This window comes from Corythoichthys intestinalis, chromosome 16, assembly GCF_030265065.1.
Source record: "Corythoichthys intestinalis isolate RoL2023-P3 chromosome 16, ASM3026506v1, whole genome shotgun sequence".
In the NCBI taxonomy this organism is placed as follows: Eukaryota; Metazoa; Chordata; class Actinopteri; order Syngnathiformes; family Syngnathidae; genus Corythoichthys; species Corythoichthys intestinalis.
The window spans coordinates 19116057-19137890 of NC_080410.1; the positions used below are offsets into that span (position 1 = coordinate 19116057).

The 21834-nt window shown below is 39.9% G+C and overlaps 2 protein-coding genes across 4 annotated transcripts in view; both read right to left on the reverse strand.

Moving 5' to 3' along the window:
• Positions 1 to 1702: 1702 nt before the first annotated feature.
• Positions 1703 to 17337, reverse strand: farsa (phenylalanyl-tRNA synthetase subunit alpha). Its single transcript, XM_057817231.1, has 14 exons — positions 17265 to 17337; positions 14811 to 14977; positions 11637 to 11774; positions 10856 to 10954; positions 10629 to 10747; positions 10238 to 10330; positions 8144 to 8272; positions 7653 to 7768; positions 7474 to 7558; positions 4332 to 4431; positions 3836 to 4004; positions 3282 to 3359; positions 3015 to 3129; positions 1703 to 2702 (listed from the first exon to the last, which is right to left on the reverse strand). Exons 2-14 carry the CDS (start codon positions 14955 to 14957, stop codon positions 2597 to 2599), a joined length of 1494 nt encoding a protein of 497 aa, XP_057673214.1. The 5' UTR covers positions 14958 to 14977; positions 17265 to 17337; the 3' UTR covers positions 1703 to 2596.
• Positions 17338 to 17846: 509 nt separating this feature from the next.
• Positions 17847 to 21834, reverse strand: part of ilf3b (interleukin enhancer binding factor 3b) — a 33728-nt gene continuing 29740 nt past the window's right edge. The window contains exons 14-18 of one of the 3 annotated variants that reach the window (XM_057861445.1): positions 21434 to 21715; positions 21218 to 21341; positions 20385 to 20429; positions 18668 to 19057; positions 17851 to 18542 (exon numbers count right to left, since the gene is read on the reverse strand). In XM_057861445.1, coding sequence (XP_057717428.1) covers positions 18412 to 18542; positions 18668 to 19057; positions 20385 to 20429; positions 21218 to 21341; positions 21434 to 21715 — 972 coding nt within the window. In that variant the 3' untranslated portion in view covers positions 17851 to 18411. Of the gene's footprint in view, positions 18543 to 18667; positions 19058 to 19077; positions 19913 to 20384; positions 20430 to 21217; positions 21342 to 21433; positions 21716 to 21834 lie in introns of those variants that run through there. The other 2 variants (XM_057861446.1, XM_057861447.1) reach the window with 2 other exon arrangements.

The window sequence follows — 21834 nt, forward strand, 5'->3', positions numbered from 1 at the left end:
CTTCCATCCGATAGTCCAGTGTATTTTCAAGTAAATTCTGACAACCTATCTTCTAGTGCTTACTGATATGAATTTGCTATCCTTCATGTTCAGATTGCATGTTGGGTCCACTTGGTAATGAGGACAAGGACCAGGGCAACAATCCAGAGCGCCTGAGCAGTCACCCTCCACCACACCCGTTTGCCCACAACGCCTTTCACGTGTGGGACCAGGATGACGTGATTATCCCTCTCCAGCTGGACGACAGCCCTGAGACAAGCCCGCTGTTACTGGCCACCATTCCCTACATCCCCTCTTTCTTCCCACACCTCCACAGCCCGACAAGTCAGAACTCTCCAGCCCTCCCCGAGTCAGCAGATCAGAATCTGCATTGAGGGTAATGATCATGATCTTTAACAAGAAATAAAGCCATTTACACGGGGACAGCTTGTCAAAAGGACGCCTTGTGCAGACCCACCAGGAGATTAAGCCACTGTGCGCTTCCAATTGAATCTGCAAGTTTTGGTGGATAATGCAACACTTAAGACTGAAGTTTGGTTGAGACTTCAGAAAAACTTGACAGCATACAGTGAGTGAAGGAAAAGACAGGGACAAAGAGGATTACAAGAGAAGATCATTGGATTATTTCTGTGTGCCTGAGCTTCCATTAGAACAGGTTTAAAAATACAGTCTTGGTACAATGTCGATAAAAAAATTGGTGCAGGCGATACCACATTAACTGCCATTAACACTGATAGACGTCAAATCAATTTCAACTAGGCTAGTATTGAATGATCATATTTTAGTGCCACTGACGGCAATACATGTCCTATCCATTTAGACTGGGAAATGGCAGGGATCATTCGATCTCTCTCAGTCCTTCCAGTCCAAATGGATTGGACATCCATTACCGTAAATGGCAGCCAATATTCATTTATGGAATATAAAAGCTGATGTGACGGTAAAATTGCTGACTTTCCTTAGTTTTAGTGTTGTAACTGGTGGTATACATCAATGGCAGCCAATGAGAGTTAAACTTTTTGTTTAAAAATATATATATTCTCCTTCCCCTTTATTTTATTATTTCCCTTTTTGTGATTGTTAAATTAAAAAGGAAATGAATACAAATTTAAAAACAAAAAAATAAAACGTACTGTCATGTTCCCTACATGGGCTTTTCGTTAAAAAAATAAAAACTCATTATTAGCTACTAAAAGGCCATTTTTGGTCTCAAATGGATTTGACAATCAATATAGTTTTCGATTAATTTTAAAATCGATTAGTTGCCTATTATTCGATTGTAACAGCCATAACTTCAATGTGGCCCAAGACAAAAAAATGAGTTTGACACCGTTATAGTGAATTTGTGAGTAATGTATTTTTCCAAGTTAGTAATTACCACGATGTCATAGTACGGTATATAAGGGTCTGTAAAATGTATGATACCCATTATTCGACTGGTGTGACTTTCTGAATTAAGTCTGCTCGTCAGCCCGGCAGCCATTCAAACCTTTAAAGGAGGCAGATGGCTGTTTTACACACTTCACTAAAATGCTATTTGAAGTCGCTGGGGGATTAACCTTAAGACGAAGACTTAAGGAGTTCCAGGGACTCCACTTGTACACAACAAGTCTAAATCCTGCAGCATTTTTTGTGCAGTGAACACACTTGAGGATTTCCCCAGCTGGAGTGCATGACCTAAAGCTGTACGCATCTTCTGGAATGACTTACTGAAAGATCATGGTGAATGTCGGGGTAATTTGTTTCCATATTGATCCAGATGCAAATAAAGACTAATTGGTTTCCAGCCACAGGCAGTAAGAGACATCAAATCCATCTGAAGTGGGAGGATAATTAACATGACTAGTTGCTAGCAATAGAAGTGCTACGGTGGTGGTAACTTCAGCAGATAAAACACATGTCAAACTTGTCTTTGTCGCGGGTCACATTGTAGATGTCTAATAAATAAATATTTATTTATTAGACATCATCTGGCTGCCACTGACGGCGCTATACATCCAATCCATTTTGACTAAGAGGGCCAAACAACATTTGTTCATTCGCCTTTCCTAGTCAAAATGGATCGGACGTCCAGCACTGTCAATGGCCGGTAAACTAGGGCTGTCATGATTGACTAATCGATTTGCTAATGAATCGTCTTCCATTTTGATGGTCAATAAACTGTTCTGTTTAGCGACATTGCTGACCGCAACATTGTCCAAATCCATTTTTTAAACATCTTAATAACCTTTTTTCTTTTAGAGTCAACTATTTTAGACACTTTGTCTTACTTTAGCGTTACATGCAACTCCGGAATACTGAAAGAAGTGGGGGAGTTTTACAGTTTGAAAAATGTTTATTTCATCTTTCAAATTCAATCCCAGATTTAGTCCTTTTTTTTTTTTTTTTTTAAACATATAATGGTGTTGGTAACAAGACTGATGTTTTGTATCATTTCAATTGCATACAAAATCCTCTCACATGATTTTTTTTGTATCATTTCAATTGCATACAAAATCCTCTCACATGATTTTAAAATGCCATAAAATAGCATTGTACTTATGGCTACAGAGAAAGCGGATCCAAAATTTTTAAAAAATGGTCCTCTGTACCAAACTCAGGAGTCCAGTCGACAAATGGGACTGTCATAGACCATTTGTAAGTTGACCTTGTGTCCAACAAGCTCTCTGATGTTGTTTATGCCATATTTAATCATGGTGGGTCTGTTGGACACAGAAGACTGGATGAGCAAACACGTCATGAAGAAGAGGGCATCACTAAATAAGCATTATGAGGGTATTTTCACCGTACATATGAACAAAATACAGATATGTTGCCTTAACTTGAACCGAAAAAAAAAAAAAAAAAACACTGCATGATCATTAGACGCTGATTATAAAATAATTCACTCATCTGATTTGTGGTAATTTAAACTAGCCTAATGGGCAAATTACCGTAAAACATGTTGCCTACAGATTACAGTAAGGGATAAATAAAGTAAATAAATTACTAAGGATCCCTGTGTGTTTATTTACCTTTCTAGCGACAGCCCCCATGCAATAACAGACACGTCCTCAGGAAGACCCATAGGCAACAGCATCTCCGGTCTGAAGACACCAGAGTTACCAACTTCCACCCACTTTTTTAACCCTGTATATACAAAGAAAGATTAGTATGCTAATGCTAATAACACTAGCCACTACTCCCAAAACAGTATAAGACATTAGACTGATTGCAAACAATGCAACGATATGAATAATTTTGCTTTCAACTTTTTCAGTGCCATTGACGATGATAAACACCTTCATGATAGCTGAACACCTCCATACTGGGTTCTGTGTAGGGGTTGTAGGCAGGTTTGAAACGCAGCTTGGTGATTCCTAAAAAGGAAACAAGAGTGAGATATTACTGCATCTCTGACTCAATTTCTACATAGCCATAGATAACAGAGTCCCAACACTTCCAGTTGTAGCTCATACTTCATGTTTTTTAAGCATTTGTCTATGGGTTTTTGCAGAGTAATACTGTAATCCGCCCACGTATGAAAAAAGGAGAGCACAGTCCCCACCAAGCCCTGCCTCTTAAATATAGCGTCCCCAATACGGATTCGACAATGTGCAAAATTTTTATCAATAAATTTAAAATGTTCTGGGCCCTATAACTCATTTACAATTATGGATGACAGCACAGGGCCTTTTCAGAACACTAAAACCTAATTTACTAAATGTTAATCTGTGCAAAAACAAGTGCAAACAATTGCTTGCGTAAACTAATATGAGTTGTCTGAAAGGCATTTCAATTCACATTATTAAACATTTTTTAAAACATTTTAGGGATTTAATGTGTAAATTGCAACCTAATTTGGTGAAGAACTGATGCAGGACACCCATGAGGTCTCCTAAGGTCAGGCCATAGTCAGCCACAACCCCCTCTATCTGGTGGAACTCGGCCAGATGGGTGGCGTCTAAGGTCTCATTCCTGAACACCCGGTCGATGGAGAAGTATTTGACAGGGGTGAACTTTTCCTGATAGGAATAAACACAGTTAAACACAATGGGTGCTATACACACCACCATGTCAAACATGTTACTGATGGGCATGCTGTGCTTAAACTATCTCTGCTCATCACAGAAGGCCTTCCAGGAAATGTTGGAACCTAACAGCAAGGATTTGCTCCAGTTGCCAAGAGATTTAGGTAAGGTCAGACAAGTGGCATGGGATGTTTGCGGGTTAAGTCTGAGCGTGTACTGGATCAAAAGCAGGCTATATCCTTCCACGTAGATGTTTATAGAGTGTTTAAAATCTTTGTTAGCCTTTTCACGCTCAAAGACAATTTGAGCATAAAAACTTACCTGTTGTGCAAGTTTATATAGCATGCGTGCGCTGACTGCTGTAGTGTGTGTGCGGAGGATATTTTTCTGGGCCTCCTCAAGCTTCCATTCGCATTTATACCTAAAAAGCATTCAAGGGGGCAGCACATTACAATCTGATTGACGTTTACCTGTGTTATTTACATATGCAGTGAGAATAAAATTATATAGCTTTCCAGTAAATGTATTGTGAATTTCTATTCTGGATTAATGAAGTAACTATCCATTTAGCTATTCTATAAAAGTAGTGGCTTACTACCCTTACATTGCAAGTAGTGACATTCTTAGTTATGATTTACCTTTAAATCTTCTAAAAAGGCTTTCTACAGGGTAAAGGAGTCTTTATGGATATCTATTTCATTTGTTAACTCATTGGCTGCCATTGACGGCGATACATATGTGCCGATTACCGGTTTCAAGGAATACTGTGGTATGAAAACGTCGAGTTTTCAAAACCACAGAAAATTTCCGTCATACCGTCCCAAAGGCATTAGCTATTTTTTATGTCCCATTAATGCATGGAGTAATTCCCCGCTTGCAGCTGCAAGGCTCAACCCTCCCCCACTGGTTGTTGCTCAGTGTCAGTGAGTTAGCTGTGCTACATGATAGCTGGAGGAGGTGAAACACCAACTTTTCTCCCCCCATCAAATAAAACGAAATCCCTGGTTTGGGAATACTTCAGCTACAGAAAAGTTACAGATGGCCGCGCCTTACAGGAGGGTGGCTGCAGAGGAGGCAATACCGCCAATATGACTTTCCATTTATCCAAAATTAAAGGTTAGTAAACAAGGTCATGAACGTTTCCCACCAGCTACGAGAGTTAACTCCAGCGTGTTAATTGTGTCTAGCGGTGGTAAAACGTGGTGTTTTTTTCCCTCTGGCAACTGTTGAGAAAGAGAGTGTGTGTGTAATGTAAACATGACACGAGTAATAAACACACGCTTTTTATGGAAAATAATTCAATTATTTTTGTTCTGATGGGAAATAACATTGTCACATAAACAGACCCGGCTGCAGAAAGAAATTACCGGGGGCATTAAAAAAATTTTGGGGGGGGGGGGGGGGGCACACTTCTTCAACATAAATTTAGCCTGAACAGTGGCGTTATTACCCGTACATTACTAGATCAGTGCACTGAAATATTTTCTGTAACTGAAGTCACAAGTGGTAGTTCATCGTAAAATCTATAAGACCAACGAAAATATACCTTTCGACCAGAGGCCGTTGGCAATCTTACAAATAGTGACATATGCCCTTACAAATTGGTGACTGATCTTACAACGTTCTATATAGCGTGCAATATGAAACAAAAAATAAAACTCAATTTTTAAAATAATATGAATTTATTGGTAATATTGTCACATATAACCTGGTGCAATCAAAGCACAATCAACATCTTCAGCTACATAATGACTACTAAAATTTAACAGGGCTTTTGTTCTAATTGTATGTAGCACTTTAAGCAATTTCTATCATGTCTTTTGATGGCTTCACTTCATGGCACTTCAGCTCAACTTTGACTTGAAGGTAGTTCTTTAGTGTGTCCAGTTATAAGTTAAAAAGGTCAATTGATAAAATTAACTTACCGATGCAATCTTTGAGTCAGGGAACATTTCTTTTGCTAATTCTGAGAAGTGACCAGCAATAGTTGCAGGCAAATTGTGTTCTGCAACAAATTGGCAGAATGAAATCTTGGCTTTCGTCACTTTTCATTCTGCAGACTTCATCTTTATGACCAGTGTTGGTAATCTTACTTTTAAAAAGTAATGAATTAGTTACAAATTACTTCTCCCAAAAAGTAATTGAGTTAGTAACTCAGTTACCTGAAGGTAAGAGTAATTAGTTACTTGGCAAAGTAACTGGTGTGACCTTTCATGTTTTTTTTTTTTTTTTTTCATTTTAAAAAAAGTATTGTAACCTTTGCCGTGTTTGGAAATCTTTTAATGTTGTGAATCAACGGTTACAGTTGTTAAAATTGCTACCGTTTTTATATTAGTTCCCTTCTGTCTTCTTTCGACATGTTAAAGTTTTAGAACGGTTTCATCATTTAAAGATAGATTCAAGTCAAGATTTTGCCGATTTAGGAGTATTTTGGATAAAAAGTTACTGTTCGCTAGGAAGGTTCACTACAACAGAGTCTTTCTGAGAAGTCTACTGCTTCAAAATGGCGGCCGTTTATGAACGCAGTGTCTTTTCGCATGTAGTTCTATAAGCATTTGACATCTGGGCGTAGATTAAACCGTACAACTTGATAGGTATGCGAAAAACAATGGTGGAGTTCTGTGTGCATTTATTCAACTAAAGTGCTTCAGCATAAACATAACATTTGCACTGATAAACATGAGCACCCAATGGCCAGCGACTCGGCCCACTCCCCTTATCTGTGATTGACTAGAAATTGCCTTCGTTCGCTGCTCAGATTGGTTGAATTGTATGACGACAGATCAAAAGGAGATGAAAAGAGGGTTCGTCCCTCTCCGTGTGTGTGTGTGATTTGTGGAAGATTTAAAAAGAAATTACACAGTACAGTCTAATCGAGCTAGGGCGGGCACAGCAGTCTCTCAGGGCGGGCCTGGCCCCCTAATGCCCGCCCATGCCGCTGGGTCTGCACATAAAGAACTGCATTTATTTCAATTTTATTTAGAATTTTTTATTTTAACTTAACACTATACTTATGCTCCAATTTGCTAATATGCTTTTTAAAATCTTGTTCATTTGGGGAAAAAATTGTGTTTTTAATTTTTTTTTTCCACCCAGATATCTCAAAGTAACACATTTTAGAGCTGTAATTGCAACATAGTTTGGCTTAAGGTTATCACACCATCCGAATATCATACCGGCACATGCCTATTCAATCTATTTGAACTGAGAGGGATGGCAGCGAATGAACGAACATTGAGCATGAACAATGGTCATTTACTGCTTGTCGTCCCTGTTTAAAGGGATTTGACGTCTTCTAGTAATAAATTCATTTAAATTCACAGAAGAAGGATTAAGAGAGTCAGATGATTGGACATCAATCATGGTCAATGGCACTCAGAAATTTAAAGAGGCAATCTGGAGCTCTGCGCTGTCGAATCCTGAAATTTTGCCTTTACTTCCCACAAGAACGTGACTGTCTTACCCTTGCGAACCATATCCTCCCTCAGAGTGGACGCTCTTCACTCTCTCCAAGTAGTCCTGTGGAAACTCGTGGGCGAGAGCAGGGTCTAAAAATGATGGGATACAATGACTCCCATTGAAAAAAATAATCAATCATCAAAGTTTGATTGGTGGAGCAACGTCTGACACACTCAGTCTCACCGGACAGGAAGAAAGTGTCATGTTGGTCTCGGGCTGGGTGCTGCTGCGGCTGAAAAAGGGAATCAAAGTTCCAGAAAGAGCTCTCGATGAAGTTGTTGGTTGGCATCTCAGTGAAACTAGAGACACAAAAAGTATTTTATATGTCAGTGATAAACTCATTCAATGCCATTGACAATGTTACCAAACAAGCAGCTTTTTACATACTTCTGCAGTGAATCTAAATTTCAGTTTAAAGGTTGTCACCAGTAGATTCCCAATCCATCTTAACTAGGAACAAATGTTCATATGCTGCTAGACCTCCCAGTTCAAATGGATAGGACGTCTAACGCTGTCAATGGCATCCAGGCGAATGAGGTAAGTACGCAAATTACTCCAGTATACAACACTCTCATTTACACATGTACAATTCATATTTTTAGCAAAAAAAATTGCAAATTATGCTCAAGGAATAAAGGGTATGTTTCCGAGATCATTTACTAACAGCAACTCACCCCATCTCCAGGAAAATCTGTCTGAACTGTGTTCGCACCTTCATCAATGGGTGCAAGTGACCAGAGTCTGGTGCCACACCCAGTGCATTGAAGTTGTACGGTTTGAAATTCTTCTCTTTCCAACTGCCACTGCGACACAATACATGCATGAGTTTGGAAAGCACACAAAGGTAGAGATGTTACCATCTACCTTAATAGGCAATGTTATTCAGTCATTTATATTCAAACTGAGTCTTTACAATTGCAAACATTAGTAATGTGCATACTACCGTAATTTCCGGACTACAAGCCGCTACTTTTTTCCCCTCATTTTGGATCCTGCAGCGGCGTGTGCAATGATGCGGCCAATTTGTGCATTTTTCTGACGGCCGCCCGGGGCGCTCGAGCATGGAATGTGGGAGTGAGACACGTGGAATATAAGTGACGAGGAAGATGCTTGTTTGCACTATGACCGGTGGTTTAAGTTTGTACGTTGTGCATGAATAGAGGTGGCGGACCCTCGTCTTTGTGCATGAGTAGAATTGGCAGATCTGCATCATGGAGAACGCTAGAAAAAATTTATTTGGGCATCCGAGTTGTATGGGAAGTTTTGACGACTCGCGGCGAGAGATCGTTTGCCAAGACTCGCCTCATGCGAAGAGCAGCTATTGCACAGATATGCCGGGGGAGCCTGGCAGCGTGAAGCAGTGTGAAAGAAGTCCGCCATCACCAATGGGTTTCGAGGGGCCAGTCTGCTGCGTGCTGAAGAGGACAGCACGGGCTCAGGAGTGAATTTGCCTCATTATAGGAGACATTAGCCACGTTTACATGCTGACTTTTATTCATACCGATTCAAATCATTCCGAATGGAAATTTCACATCAGCTGTTTACATGTCACTTCATCTATTCCGATCCAGCGTTTACATGTGACTGCCTTTATTCCGAAAGGACGTTTGACAACTGCGGTCTGACATGCGCAGATTAATCAAAACAAAGCGTCACGTTGCAAAACATGGAGATCGATCGTCAGATCAGCTGCTGTTTTAACTTTTCGAGTGGAAACAAAACTTCAGAATGATACGCCGTTCATTTAAAAAGTTGTGTGGGTGCGCTGTGCGTGTGCTTGGAAGCCATGTTGCAAGTGACGTTACTTACGTCACCAAGTGACGTCACCACGTCAGTACGGATCATGCGCAGAAAGAACGCAACCAGACACCATTCCGCTTCCCTGTTTACATGATATAATTTTACTTCTAATCGGTTTGGGAAAAGGAATATTCCACCCCTGTGAATCGGAATGAAATTCCATTCCGTTTGGGCCTGTTCATTCCGAATGAGGTGTTTATATGGAACACATTTATTCGGTTTGAACAAATATTCCGATTGTAATTGGAATATTTGGCTCCATGTAAACGTGGCAATTGAAGGCGACGGCGAAGGAGAGATTGAGTAGGTGTGTGGCGAAGTGTATCTGAGCAGCTTCATATCCACCATGAAGGGTGAAGACTTCCATGGTTTGAGTGCATAGGAGGAAGATGAAGATTGCTTACAAAGACTTATGTTTTTTAATAACCAGCCCAATTTGTGCTGTACCGCCGTGCTGATGCTATGTAACTTCCGTGCCGCTGCTATATAACTGCTGTGTTTGCTGGCGCTGTTTGGAACGAAAAGTTAAGGTGTGTTATTAAAGTTTTGAAAACTGAGTATTTCTTTGTCAATATCTCATGTTACTAAGTGGGCAAACGCGGCTTATAGCCAGGAGAGGCTTGTGTATGTACAAAATGGTTTTTCCTTTAAAAATGTACTGGGTGAGGCTTGTAATCAGGGGCGCCCAATAGTCCAGAAATTACGGTAAATTGGACACCTGTTGAATGAACAAACAAAATTCATAAATTCTAGCTAATTTCACTCTTTACAGTTTTGTACTGCCCTGCCTTTAGGACAAAGCCCTCATCTTTGGACCTGTCCCCTTAAATGGGCATTTAGTTCTCTATGTCCACAGTCTGACACCCTTCACACTGTCACAAATTGACAGATGAGGGCAGACTGGACAAACTCTGATTACTAAAATTATTATTTTGTACAAAATGTGTTTAAACAAAACCTTGACCTACGTGGCAATCATCTCAGGAGTGAGCTCAGTCTCCTGTTTGGTGACAGTGGTGCTGAAAGTGTTGCCTTTTGTGATCCAATAGGACTTAACCGTCCTGAACACATGAAGAAAAATGATTAAATTTAATCAAACCTCACTATAAGAGTACAAATTTAGATCAGAAAGATAAGCGTACTTGAGATTTGTTGCAAAAAACTGAAAAAGTGCTTTATTAATTGTATCATAACCACATGAATGTCAACATGTATACCATTAGATCCATTACTAAAACAACTGTGCAAAAAAAAAAAAAAAAAAAAAGTCAAACCATGCAGTTTCAGTTCTAATCTCATGCAAATATTTGCTTCTACTGCCACTCGCTGGTACATACAAAGAATACATCTAGAACTTACACTTCAGCAAGAAGTTTTCGCTTCTTTAGCTCATTTTTTTCTTTCTCTTCCAGGTTTGAAGAGACACCTTTCTGAACTATAAGCAGTTTCTCTCTAACCTGATCCTCAATATTCTCCACCTGTGGACACAAACAGCACCATACAAACAAATACATCCACTCAGACGCGGGATTGTCAAACATAAAGGTATTGTACACAATTAAATTCCCTTCAAGAGAAATACGTACGGATCTGAATATCCTGGGTCCGCCTTCGTGTCCTTTGTCCAATCGGATCCACTTATTGGACATGGCCTTACTGAAGCCAATCTTTCCATAGGAAAATTTCTACACACATGCATACTGTTTAGATTCAGATATACACTGCACTAATTAAAAAAAGAGATGAACCGGCAAATCAGTTTTGATGTGAAAAATGAGCGTGCATCAGTACATGTCCTCATGAATCGGTCTAAATATAGCTTGAGCCAGCAAACAGCCCAATCATAGATTTATAAAATCTGCTTTAAACTGCTGGGAATTGAATTTACTCCTTTGTCACCTACTCTTTTAAAACTCATGCGAGATTTGTCGCATTTTGTTTGTATAACCAAGAAGACACACAAACATGCACGTAAATAAGCATTAAAATGCTACTGCTCTATTCTCTGAAAAATCTCTCTGAAAGAAATGGCAAATGTACAATATTGACAAATTGATTCACAATTGTAAAAAGGTTGCTAATTGCATCACACCCTATTGAAATTAGCTGTGCAATATAGAAAGTTTCGAAACCGACCATTATCACACCGAATTGCAATATGAGTGAATACAACTGAATCCGAATCTTACTGAGCAGAACTGATGGGAATGGTTCCACTCTAAAAACGAATTATATCGCTCTCTACGTATCGAGATAAGTATCGAACTGTCTCGATTGGAGAGATGCACATTCCTACTTCACACACACTGAGATTTCAACCAACCCACTATTTTCAATGTGATATGACTAACCTCCTGCTAGCCTTACCATTAGGTCACTTTGGGAAAGACCCTCCAGCGGGACAGAGTTGAAGACCCTGGCTTCCTGGCTACCTTGCTCAGCAATCTCCCTGCCCTCCTCTGTCAGCTCCCAGTGTTTGGAGGAGCGGAGCTCAGCTGAGATTATCTGAAGGCCAGGCAACAACAACAACAGTACTTGCAACAATATTTGTTCGTTTTCAGTGGCAGCTTTTGATTAAGTTTGAGGTTAGAAGATAATTTTTGGAAAAAATATTTTCTTTTTGGTTTTGATTGCCTCATTTTAATTCCTCACTGGAAACACATATTTCCATTTGATTCTGTACTACTTCACTCTATTACCTATTTAAACATGGAAAATACGTTATTAATGTTGACACCATAAGTTCCTCACCTTTCGTCTTAAATCTATTCAAAAGTTGTCGATAGTCATTCTCGTCCTCTGCCGTTTATACTCCAACTCTAGCTTTCTTTGCTCACCTCATGGTTAAATATTTTGGGTCTCAGACGAGGCAGTTCCATTTTTAGCATCGTTCTACCACTGCCTCTTCTTTTTGTATGTCCAAAAATCTCAACTTGGCCTTCACTGAACATGATCGTTGCGCTACAATATAGGTGCAAGGAACTCCATTTAACAATTGAATGAATCCGTACTGAAAATAAAAGTTACATTTTTTTTAACACACACACAAAATAGACTAAAATGTTTCATACGCCTGAATTTCAAGTAATGTCTTGGCTTTACTTGGTTTTGAGTATGTATTGGCACTTCATTTTAGCCCTAGCCCTGGGAAAATTGAGGCTTCCTGTCAGCGCAAAACCGAGGGTTTAGAATTGAGATTCGCTTGACCAATAGAGTAGTAGTGGACAAATTATACAATGCTGGCCAAAAGTATTGGCACCCCTGCAATTCTTTCGAATAATGCTCAATTTCTCCCAGAAAATGATTGCAATTACAAATGCTTTGGTAGTAATATCTTCCCTTATTTTGCTTGCAATGAAAAAAACACAAAAGAGAATGAAAAAAAAAATCATTATCATTTTACACTCAACTCCAAAAATGGGACAGACAAAAGTATTGGCACCCTCAGCCGAATACTTCGTAGCACAACCTTTAGACAAAATAACTGCGAACAACCGCTTCCGGTATCCATCAATGAGTTTCTTACAATTCTCTGCTGGAGGTTTAGACCATTCTTCTTTGGCCAACTACTCCAGGTCTGAGTAGTTGAAGATTTGAAGGGTGCCTTGTCCAAACTGCCATTTTCAGATCTCTCCACATGTGTTCTATGGGATTCGGTTCTGGACTCATTGCTTGCCACTTTAGAAGTCTCCAGTGCTTTCTCTCAAACCATTTTCTAGTGCTTTTTGAAGTGTGTTTTGGGTCATTGTCCTGCTGGAAGACCCATGACCTCTGAGGGAGACCCAGCTTTCTCACAATGGGCGCTACATTATGGTCCAAAATTTGTTGATACTCTTCACACTTCATAATGCCATGCACACGGTCAAGCAGTCCGGTGCCAGAGGAAGCAAAGCAACCCTAAAACATCAGGGAACCTCCGTCAAGTTTGACTGTGGGGACCGTGTTCTTTGAAGGCCTCAGGGTTTTTTCCCCCCCTCTCTTTCCATATCTCTGTTGATGCCTTTTCCCACAAAGCTCTACTTGTGTCTCACCTGACGAGAGAAAGTTCTTCCAAAATGTTTTTGGCTTTCTCAGGTAAGTTTAGCAAACTCCAGCCTGGCTTTTTTATGTCACTGGGTCAGAAGTGGGGTCTTCCTGGGTATCCTACCATAGTCCCTTTTCATTCTGACGCTGATGGATAGTACTGGTTGACACTGTTGTACCCACGGACTGCAGGACAGCTTGAACTTGTTTGGATGTTAGTCGAGGTTCTTTAGCCACCATCCACACAGTCTTTCGTTGAACTCTTTCATCAATTCTTTTCCGTCCACATCTAGGGAGGTTAGCCACAGTGCCAGGGGCTTTACACTTATTGATGACACTGCGCACTTTAGACACAGAACATTCAGGTCTTTGGAGATGGACTTGTAGCCTTGAGATTACCCATTCTTCCTCACAATTTTGCTTCTCAAGTCCTCATACAGTTCTTTGTCTTCTTTCTTTTCTCCATGCTCAATGTGGTACGCACAAGGACGCAGGACAGAGGTTGAGTCAACTTTAATCAATTTTAACTGGCTGTAAGTCTGATTTAGTTATTGCCAAGACCTGTTATGTGCCACAGGTAAGTAACCGGTGCTGTTAATTACACAAATTAGAGAAGCATTACATGATTTTTTAAAAGGGTACCAATACTTTTGTCCGGCCCATTTTTGGAGTTTTGTGCAAAATGATAATGATTTGACCCCCCCAATTCTCTTGTGTTTTTTCATTGCAAGCAAAAATAAATGAAGATATTACAACCAAATCATTTGTAATTGCGATCATTTTCTGGGAGAAATTGAGCATTATCTGACAGAATTCCAGGGGTGCCAATACTTTTGACCAGCACTGTAGTTGGTCATTTTTAAGGCTCATCATCATAATTAAACTAAAAGCATGATTCAAACGGCTTTATTTATTATTTATTTATTTATTTTTAAATCTTATTTATGTTGTTGAGTCTACTCTGTTATAAAGCACAATATTACATAGTGCTATTTTTACCAATCAAAAAACAAAAGTTTTTGGGAGGGAGTTGTAGAGGGGTAAAGTCGGTTACATTAACAGTTTCTAATAGACGTCCAATCAAGTGGCTCTTAAATCTAAATTAAAACATTCGTACTCAATTTGAACTGGGATTGCTAGCGGATTATACATTTCAAAGCATACTCCATTTTAACTGGGATTGCTAGCAGTACATTACACACTACAAATAAATTTGACGTCTTTTGCCGTCACTGGCAGCCAATGATGTGAAAAGAATGCCGCTTTCAGTTACGAGCGTGGTCACTGAACGACTAACTTGTAACTCAACACCACTGTTACAGCTACAGTAGACAGTACTCGAAGTATTACTGTACTACGCTGTAGTGGTTCGTAGTTTTATGAATATATATACACTACTTATACTATATTGCAGGCAGCTTCATACAGAGCACATGAAACCAGTCTGACTACAACTCATTGCATCAGTCACAAATATTGACGTGCACTTCCGCTGCAACTCAAACCGAGATAACTCACATCGCCAAGAGACTGCAGACTCTTCACGGCACCCACGATGACCTGGTGGTCCACTCCGAGGCTACATGCCACGTTTAGACTTTCCACGCCGTCGTCCGCCTTTTCAAGACGCTGGAGAAGCGTCTCAACCACACGCGTGTCTGCCATACCCGGCTGCTAGCCTGCCGCTGAGCGCAAAGAGACCGGAAGTAGTGTTGTATCGGTCGCGAACGATTCGTTCTTTTTGAACGAATTGTTTTGGTGAACGAGACCGAACTAATCATCATCTGCACTGATTCGTTCTATGAAGGTGGTGCTTGTTCGCTGCGTGGGAGGGCGTTGAGCAAGCGGCAGCGTCTTCTGACATCGCACACGACCAATCAGACGCCAGCCTCATCGCGGGCAGGGGAGGGACCGGAAACAGAATCAGGGCGTTTGTCACTCACGTCCACGTGTGGCCAATAAGCAGCCAGCGTGCAGGCAGGGGGGCAAGACTGAGTTTTGTCACTTCCCGTTCAGTGACTCGGTCCTCCGGTTCCTGACCTAGCTTGCTGCTAACTTGATTTTCCAGTAATGACTATGCGGTGAATGAATCAGAAAATGAAAGGAAATGACTTTGTCACATATTTGTTAACGTGGAGCCTATCAAATGCTGCTCAAACAGACAAAAACACCACACAAATCTAGCGAGCATTGTTTAGAGTAGTACTTTTCTCAACAAACTCGTGACTGCCTATGACGACATACTATCAAATTTACAGTAATTTAAAACACGGGTAGCTACGAGGCAAGCAAAAGCTGAGCTGAGGTCGCGTGACGGCAGTGAAGCGGGCAGAGAACTGTCACTATATGGAGGCTTCATGGCAGCGATATTTACCTCATATGTGCACAGAAAAAAATATTTAGTATGATCACCATAATACTGATTTGCAATGAAACTGTATATACATGTCAATTTTTCCCCGAGTGTTTTATTTATTTTTTTTTCGTGTCAGCGTGTCGGGTGTTGGTTGGTTTGACAAATTATGTCAATCCGTCCATCATGTGCTACTCAAGCGCCCAAAACAACGCACGCAGACACGGGAGATGTCGCAATATGTCTACATTTTTCTTAACAGACTAATGAGAGTAGAAAGGCGACATCGTAAAGAGCTAACAATTATTTCTCGTCAGCATTTGACGATCTGAGATGCGGGGACGACAGGGGAGCTGACCGGATTATTTTATTTATTAATACCAGTGCAAAAAAACAATATGATCACCATAATACTGATTTGCAATGAAACTGTATATACATGTAATTTTTTTCCGAGTGTTTTTTTTTTTTTTTCGTGTCAGGTGTTGGTTGGTTTGACAAATTATGTCAATCCGTCCATCATGTGCTACTCAAGCGCCCAAAAACAAAGCACGCGGACACGGGAGATGTCGCAATATGTCTACATTTTTCTTAACAGACTAATGAGAGTAGAAAGGCGACATCGTAAAGAGCCAACAATTATTTCTCGTCAGCATTTGACGATCTGAGATGCGGGGACGACAGGGGAGCTGACCGGATTATTTTATTTATTAATACCAGTGCAAAAATTCAACACGATCATCTTAATACTAAAAAACAAAAATACAACAGAGCGAGATGTAAATATGATGTGTTGGTCGTTCCATATTCAGAAATTAAACTTTCGATGTATTTTTATTTTCGTGACAGCAAACATGCTGTATATGTGATTGTATGTGTGATCAAGAACCTGCTAAAGAAAGTCCGTGCGCCCCCGCCCCCTACTCCCCTCACAAAAGGAAAATGTTTAACCGTGTCCTAAATCGAAATGCAAGCACGAGCCATGACTTTGAGCCCATAGAACTAGGACAGACGACGCGGAAGTTCTCCCTCGCTTTTGCAGCAGCAGGAGGGAGACGAGGCTGTCTGTGAAAGCAGAATGATACCGCCTGTCACTCATTTCTGAAACTACGACGAGTGGTCAATGTGGAAGAGAGGGAGGGACCAAGCAATGTCACTTCCCGTTCAGTTATACTGCGAAGCGGTCTTTGGTGATTCGTTCGGCAACGTCACTTCCCGTTCAGTAACCGAACGATTCGTTTGGGCGGGGAGGGAGATGAGGGGGGCGAACGATTCGTTGAACGATTTGTTTGAACGAATCTTTTTACTGAACGAACCGGAATGGATTCGTTTGCTCAAGTGAACGACAAATCTCGTCACTAACCGGAAGTGATGCCACAGCATGCATTTTATTTTTTGTTTTGTTTTGGGTATTATTGTTTTAACTCCATACGGAAACTAGATTCTGATTATCCTACAAAAATCGACATCAACACCATTCAAAAATATACATTTTGTTCTGATTCTAATGATAGTTATCGCACACACACCCCCCAGTGAGTGCAGCGAGCCACCAGTATGGTGCGCGAGCTCTCTCTAGTGGTAAGCGAAAGCTTGACAGAATTAAATGTTCTTATTACCTTTTTAATCCATTAGGCCAGGGGTCAGCAACTCTGGTCCTCGAGTGCCACTATCCAGCCTGTTTTCCATGTCTCCCTCCTTTAACACACCTGAATCAAATAATCATGATCGTTATCAGGCTCCTGCAGAGCTTGCTGATGAGCTGATTATTTGATTCAGGTGTGTCAAAGGAAGGAGACATGGAAAACAAGCTGGATAGTGGCACTTAAGGATCAGGGTTGCTGACCCCTGCATTAGCCTATAGTGCAATTTATCAAGGGCAGTCGAGTTGCATTCGACTCGAATAGATTTAACCCCCACACCCCAAATCTAAGCGCAGTATTAAATGTTCAAATGTGGATTATAAATACATCAGCCTCTATTCCTGAACATTTTGGTACAACACCTACCTTGATTACGGTACTCGGAGAGCCAAGTATTGTTTAAAGTGGTACATAGTTTGTAAACCACTACTCGAATATACTTGTATTTCATGAGAAAGTGACATCTTAGATGTGTTATGACATATGCTTTAAACAAATGTTTTTTTCTTTAGAGCGTTATGAGGTACAGTATTTCAGTACTGTACTTTATTGCAGTTTAGAGTGCAGCTGTAAATTATTTTTCCCCCTCTGCGTTAAAGGTTCAGAAAACCCGCGATCAATAATTGTAATTACTAGCACTTAAAACTGACTCAAAAGTTCTAAATTATACATTTATCAATACAAAGACACATGGTTACAAACAGTGACAGGTTTCCACACAATCAGTAGCTACGCAAAGCATTATTTGTGTGTATTTTCCATCAATCTACTAAAATATTACAGAAAAATTATTGAAAAGAAAAAAATATATATCAAACAGCTTAGTTTTCATGCAATTTAAAAGCACATAAGTGGACTCTTCTAAGCATATTTCACACTTTGTGTTTTTATAAATACAACAAAAACTAATCATACAAGCTTGAAATAATAAAACCTTTCAAAATAAGACTAGCAAACTTGGCTATACGTCCGCTTGAACATGAGCAACACACAAAATATGCACATCAATGGTAAAATGGAAGAAGTCAGAGCACAGGTAAGCCATCAATCACATTCTTCACAGAATAGAGGCAACGATACAAGGGTAGAGGGCGAGCTGATTCCACAAATGAGCAACTGAAGTCTATCTATACTGGTAATTTCCGCTAGTGTCCCCCTTGTTGTAGTTTCCAGGATTGTACTGTGTCTGGCTGGTGTTGTAACCCTGGTTATCTCCAGCACCCTGCGTGTTGTAATTGGACTGATTGTTGAAACCTTTCCAGGGAGAAGCATAACATGTCAACTTAAATCCAACACAATTTGTCATTTAAAGTTTCTAACACTTTTGTGATAGCTGGATGAAAAGATCTTTAATATCAAGTTTATCCAACTTCACTTACCATCATAATTGTAGTCCTGGTTTCCTCCACCCCCAGTCACCTGGCTCGGGTACGCTGTGCTGTAAGAGTAGCCACTTGCACCTCCCTGGTTATAATTCTTCTTTGTCTGACCATAGCCCTGGCCGTACTGATTATAGCTGACCTGTCCAGAAGTATTGCTGGCTTGGTAACTCCCTGTAGATGCAGTATTCCCACTTGAGGGAACCTGAAAAGACTTCCCACCCCTTGTAGGTTTCTTTTTGGTGTTTTTAGCAGCAGCCATGGAATTGTAGCCTCCATCACCATCATAGTATGAGCCATATGAGCTTTGGCCTGATCCCTGTGCTGTATTGGTCGGAGTCCCACCCGAGAACCCGCATCCTCCATTTGCACCACCATTGTTGTAGTAATCTGAGAAATAATAGCACGAGGAACATTTTTGAATACGCAGCTGGCTAAACAGAAGTTACACCTTTTAAGAAATACAGCATTTATTGACTTCAACCACATTTATTGAAAAGGGAAATACTAAAAAATGTAATTAAAACTTTCTGGAACCAATTATGATAAAACCACGCTTACAAAAGGAGTATCATGCATTTAGTGCAGCAGTGATTTTATTGTCCGTTAACTCTTTGGCTGCCAGGGCTTTTAATATACATTTTCTACTTTTGCTAACAACCATAACAAATAACGAATACTACTACCCCTCACAAAAATTATGGAATCACCAGTCTCGGAGGATATGAATAGTACACATCTACCTGGATTGGCAGTGAAAAAAATAAGGACACATTTTAATTAGCCATGAAAGTGTGCGTGCAGATGCCAAACATGAATGAGTAATATAAAAATGTTCCCCTGTTGTTCAATCAACAGTATGGGAATATAAAAAAAGTATGTCCAAAGGGGAATTTGTTGTTTATATCTCATAGTATTTCACTTTTTCCACACACATTAAAAAAAAAAAAGTCTTCTAAAACTAATCCACCCTGTAGATATCCAGATGTCTGATACATCCACAGCAGATGGTGACTTGCACGTAAGCAGATCATCTCATCCAGGTTGCGAGCGGACTGACAAAATAGGGTTATCGTTGTATATTTCCAAGGTTGTGGATGTGGAGTTGAAGGGAGTTCTGGGTGCAGCTGGACAGAACTGTGAATGTTTGTCTCATGTACTATATTGTCGTTTATATTTTCTAAGACAAGGGGAAGATCTAGTTCTCAAACGCTTGCTGGTCATAGGAGTCTGAGACAAAGTCACCTAAAGAGTGAGACAAGGCAGAGAAGGGGGGAAATGTCACAATTAGTTTTACGTCTTCAGAATTTATTCTGCTTTAAAAGCAGTAGTGAATTGGATTCATTGGGCCAAATTGCATTGAAAGGGACTTATTACAACAGCTTTAAAAGTTTTCCCTTCTCCTGTCACACTCAGGAGGGTCAATCCTCAGATCGAATGCCCAAAGATTGCTCATGGCTTTAAGCAGTGAAGTTTAAAAAAAAAAAAAAAAAAAAAAAAAAAAAAAAAAAAAACACAATATGGACTCACACTCCCACCAAAAACATGACAATACTTAGACCTCTTATTAAGAGTTTTGCTGAATGGTGAACAGTGTGTGTGACTTTTCACAGCAGTATGCTCGCACCAGACTGACTGCTTTCATTTCTCGCATTGTAATGGTGGTGACAATTAAAAGACAAAAACAAGAAAAGGAAAATAAGATAGGAATACTTACTGTATTCAAACATGGAGTTGGGGCCATAGCCATATGTCCCGAAGCCTGTTGAGTAATAGACCGTCAATTTAGACCAATGGGAACAATGTTTGATCCTGCTTTAAATAGTTTTCCAAGATTAACTGGCGGTTCAGCCTGAGTAGCAGCAAATTAAAAATACGTTTGAGATAAATAAACATGCATCCAATGTTGGATGTTTTTCATATTGACTTCTTCAGATTTTGTCAGCGGTCCATTGATGGTGATAAACATCCGCTGGCAGCGATCGAGTAATGTTGTTTTTTTTATTTTACATTTTAAAAATGTTATTTAGAAAAACACTTGTATCCATTTTTATTTGTAACTGTTTATACAACTATTTTTTCTTTATAAATTAGAATATTCTCATACATTTTTCTAAATTTTCAAAATATTTACCTTTTCATTAAAAGACAAAAAAGGGAAAAAAAATTAAACGTATTATATATTAAAGTTTCTAATTTATTTAAAAATTCAATTTATTAATATATTATTTCAATCGAATGAATTAACGATTGCCGATAGTCCTCCTAGTCCAAATGAATTGGGTGTCTATCGCCGTTTATGGCAGCCAAAGAGATAAATTGACTATAAGAGTGTATAAAGACGTTAGCATGTTCTTGGTCTGTTTACGTAACTTGCTCCTAAATGCATTTTTAATTGTGAATTATTCATTTTGAGGAAAGATGTTTTTTTTTTTTTAAGGTGAATTTTCTATTTAAAAAAAAAAAACAAAATTAAAATTACTTTCTAAAATAAGTCCCTGACTTGGGAATGCAGTTTTACAGATTAGCGGAGACAAAAAAAATATGTACCTCCTAGGCCAAAGCCCCCTCCGTTATTGTAACCTCTGCCCCTTCCACGACCTCGTCCTCTTCCTCTACCCCTGGGCATAGTGGCATCTCCAGGAGGTCCCATCACGCCATAGAATTCATTGTTCTGAATAGAGAATCACCAACAAGTTTTCAATTTACACTGTCGGCTAAAGGATACAGCAAAGAAAGATCAACATTTTTTCCCCGAGTGCCTACCATTGGTGGTCCCTTTTTCTTTTTAACCACTTCAGTCACAGAACCCTCAGGGAAGAGCTGCTCCAAAGCTGCTAGTGCTGCGTAAGCCTTAGCCACTTTTTTGTTGGGTCCGGTCCCCTGGAACTTCTCCCCATCAATATCGACCTCCATGATAAAGCGTTTGTCATGGCTGCCTCCAGTTTCCGAGATGAGCTCATATTTCAGGCCGCGGCGCTTCTCGTTCAGCTCCATCACAGGGTTCTTGCCATGTTTGGTCAGGATTGGTCCCTGTTGACGCGTGGTCTAAAATCAAATGAATGGAAGAATTTAAGTAGAACATAACACATCAATCAATGTTTCATGCATGTACTTTTGAGACCTGGTACAAATAGAAATATGTACTTAGATTTTGAGCCCTTGTT

Coding starts and splice junctions, on each gene's coding strand:
- farsa (XM_057817231.1), bottom strand. CDS start 14,957: ATGGCAGACACGCGTGTGGTTGAGACGCTTCTCCAGCGTCTTGAAAAG. Junction 4,005..4,331: donor TATATAAACTTGCACAACAG/GTAAGTTTTTAT, acceptor TATTCCTATCAG/GAAAAGTTCACCCCTGTCAA. Junction 3,360..3,835: donor TCAGTTCTTCACCAAATTAG/GTTGCAATTTAC, acceptor TTTCCTTTTTAG/GAATCACCAAGCTGCGTTTC.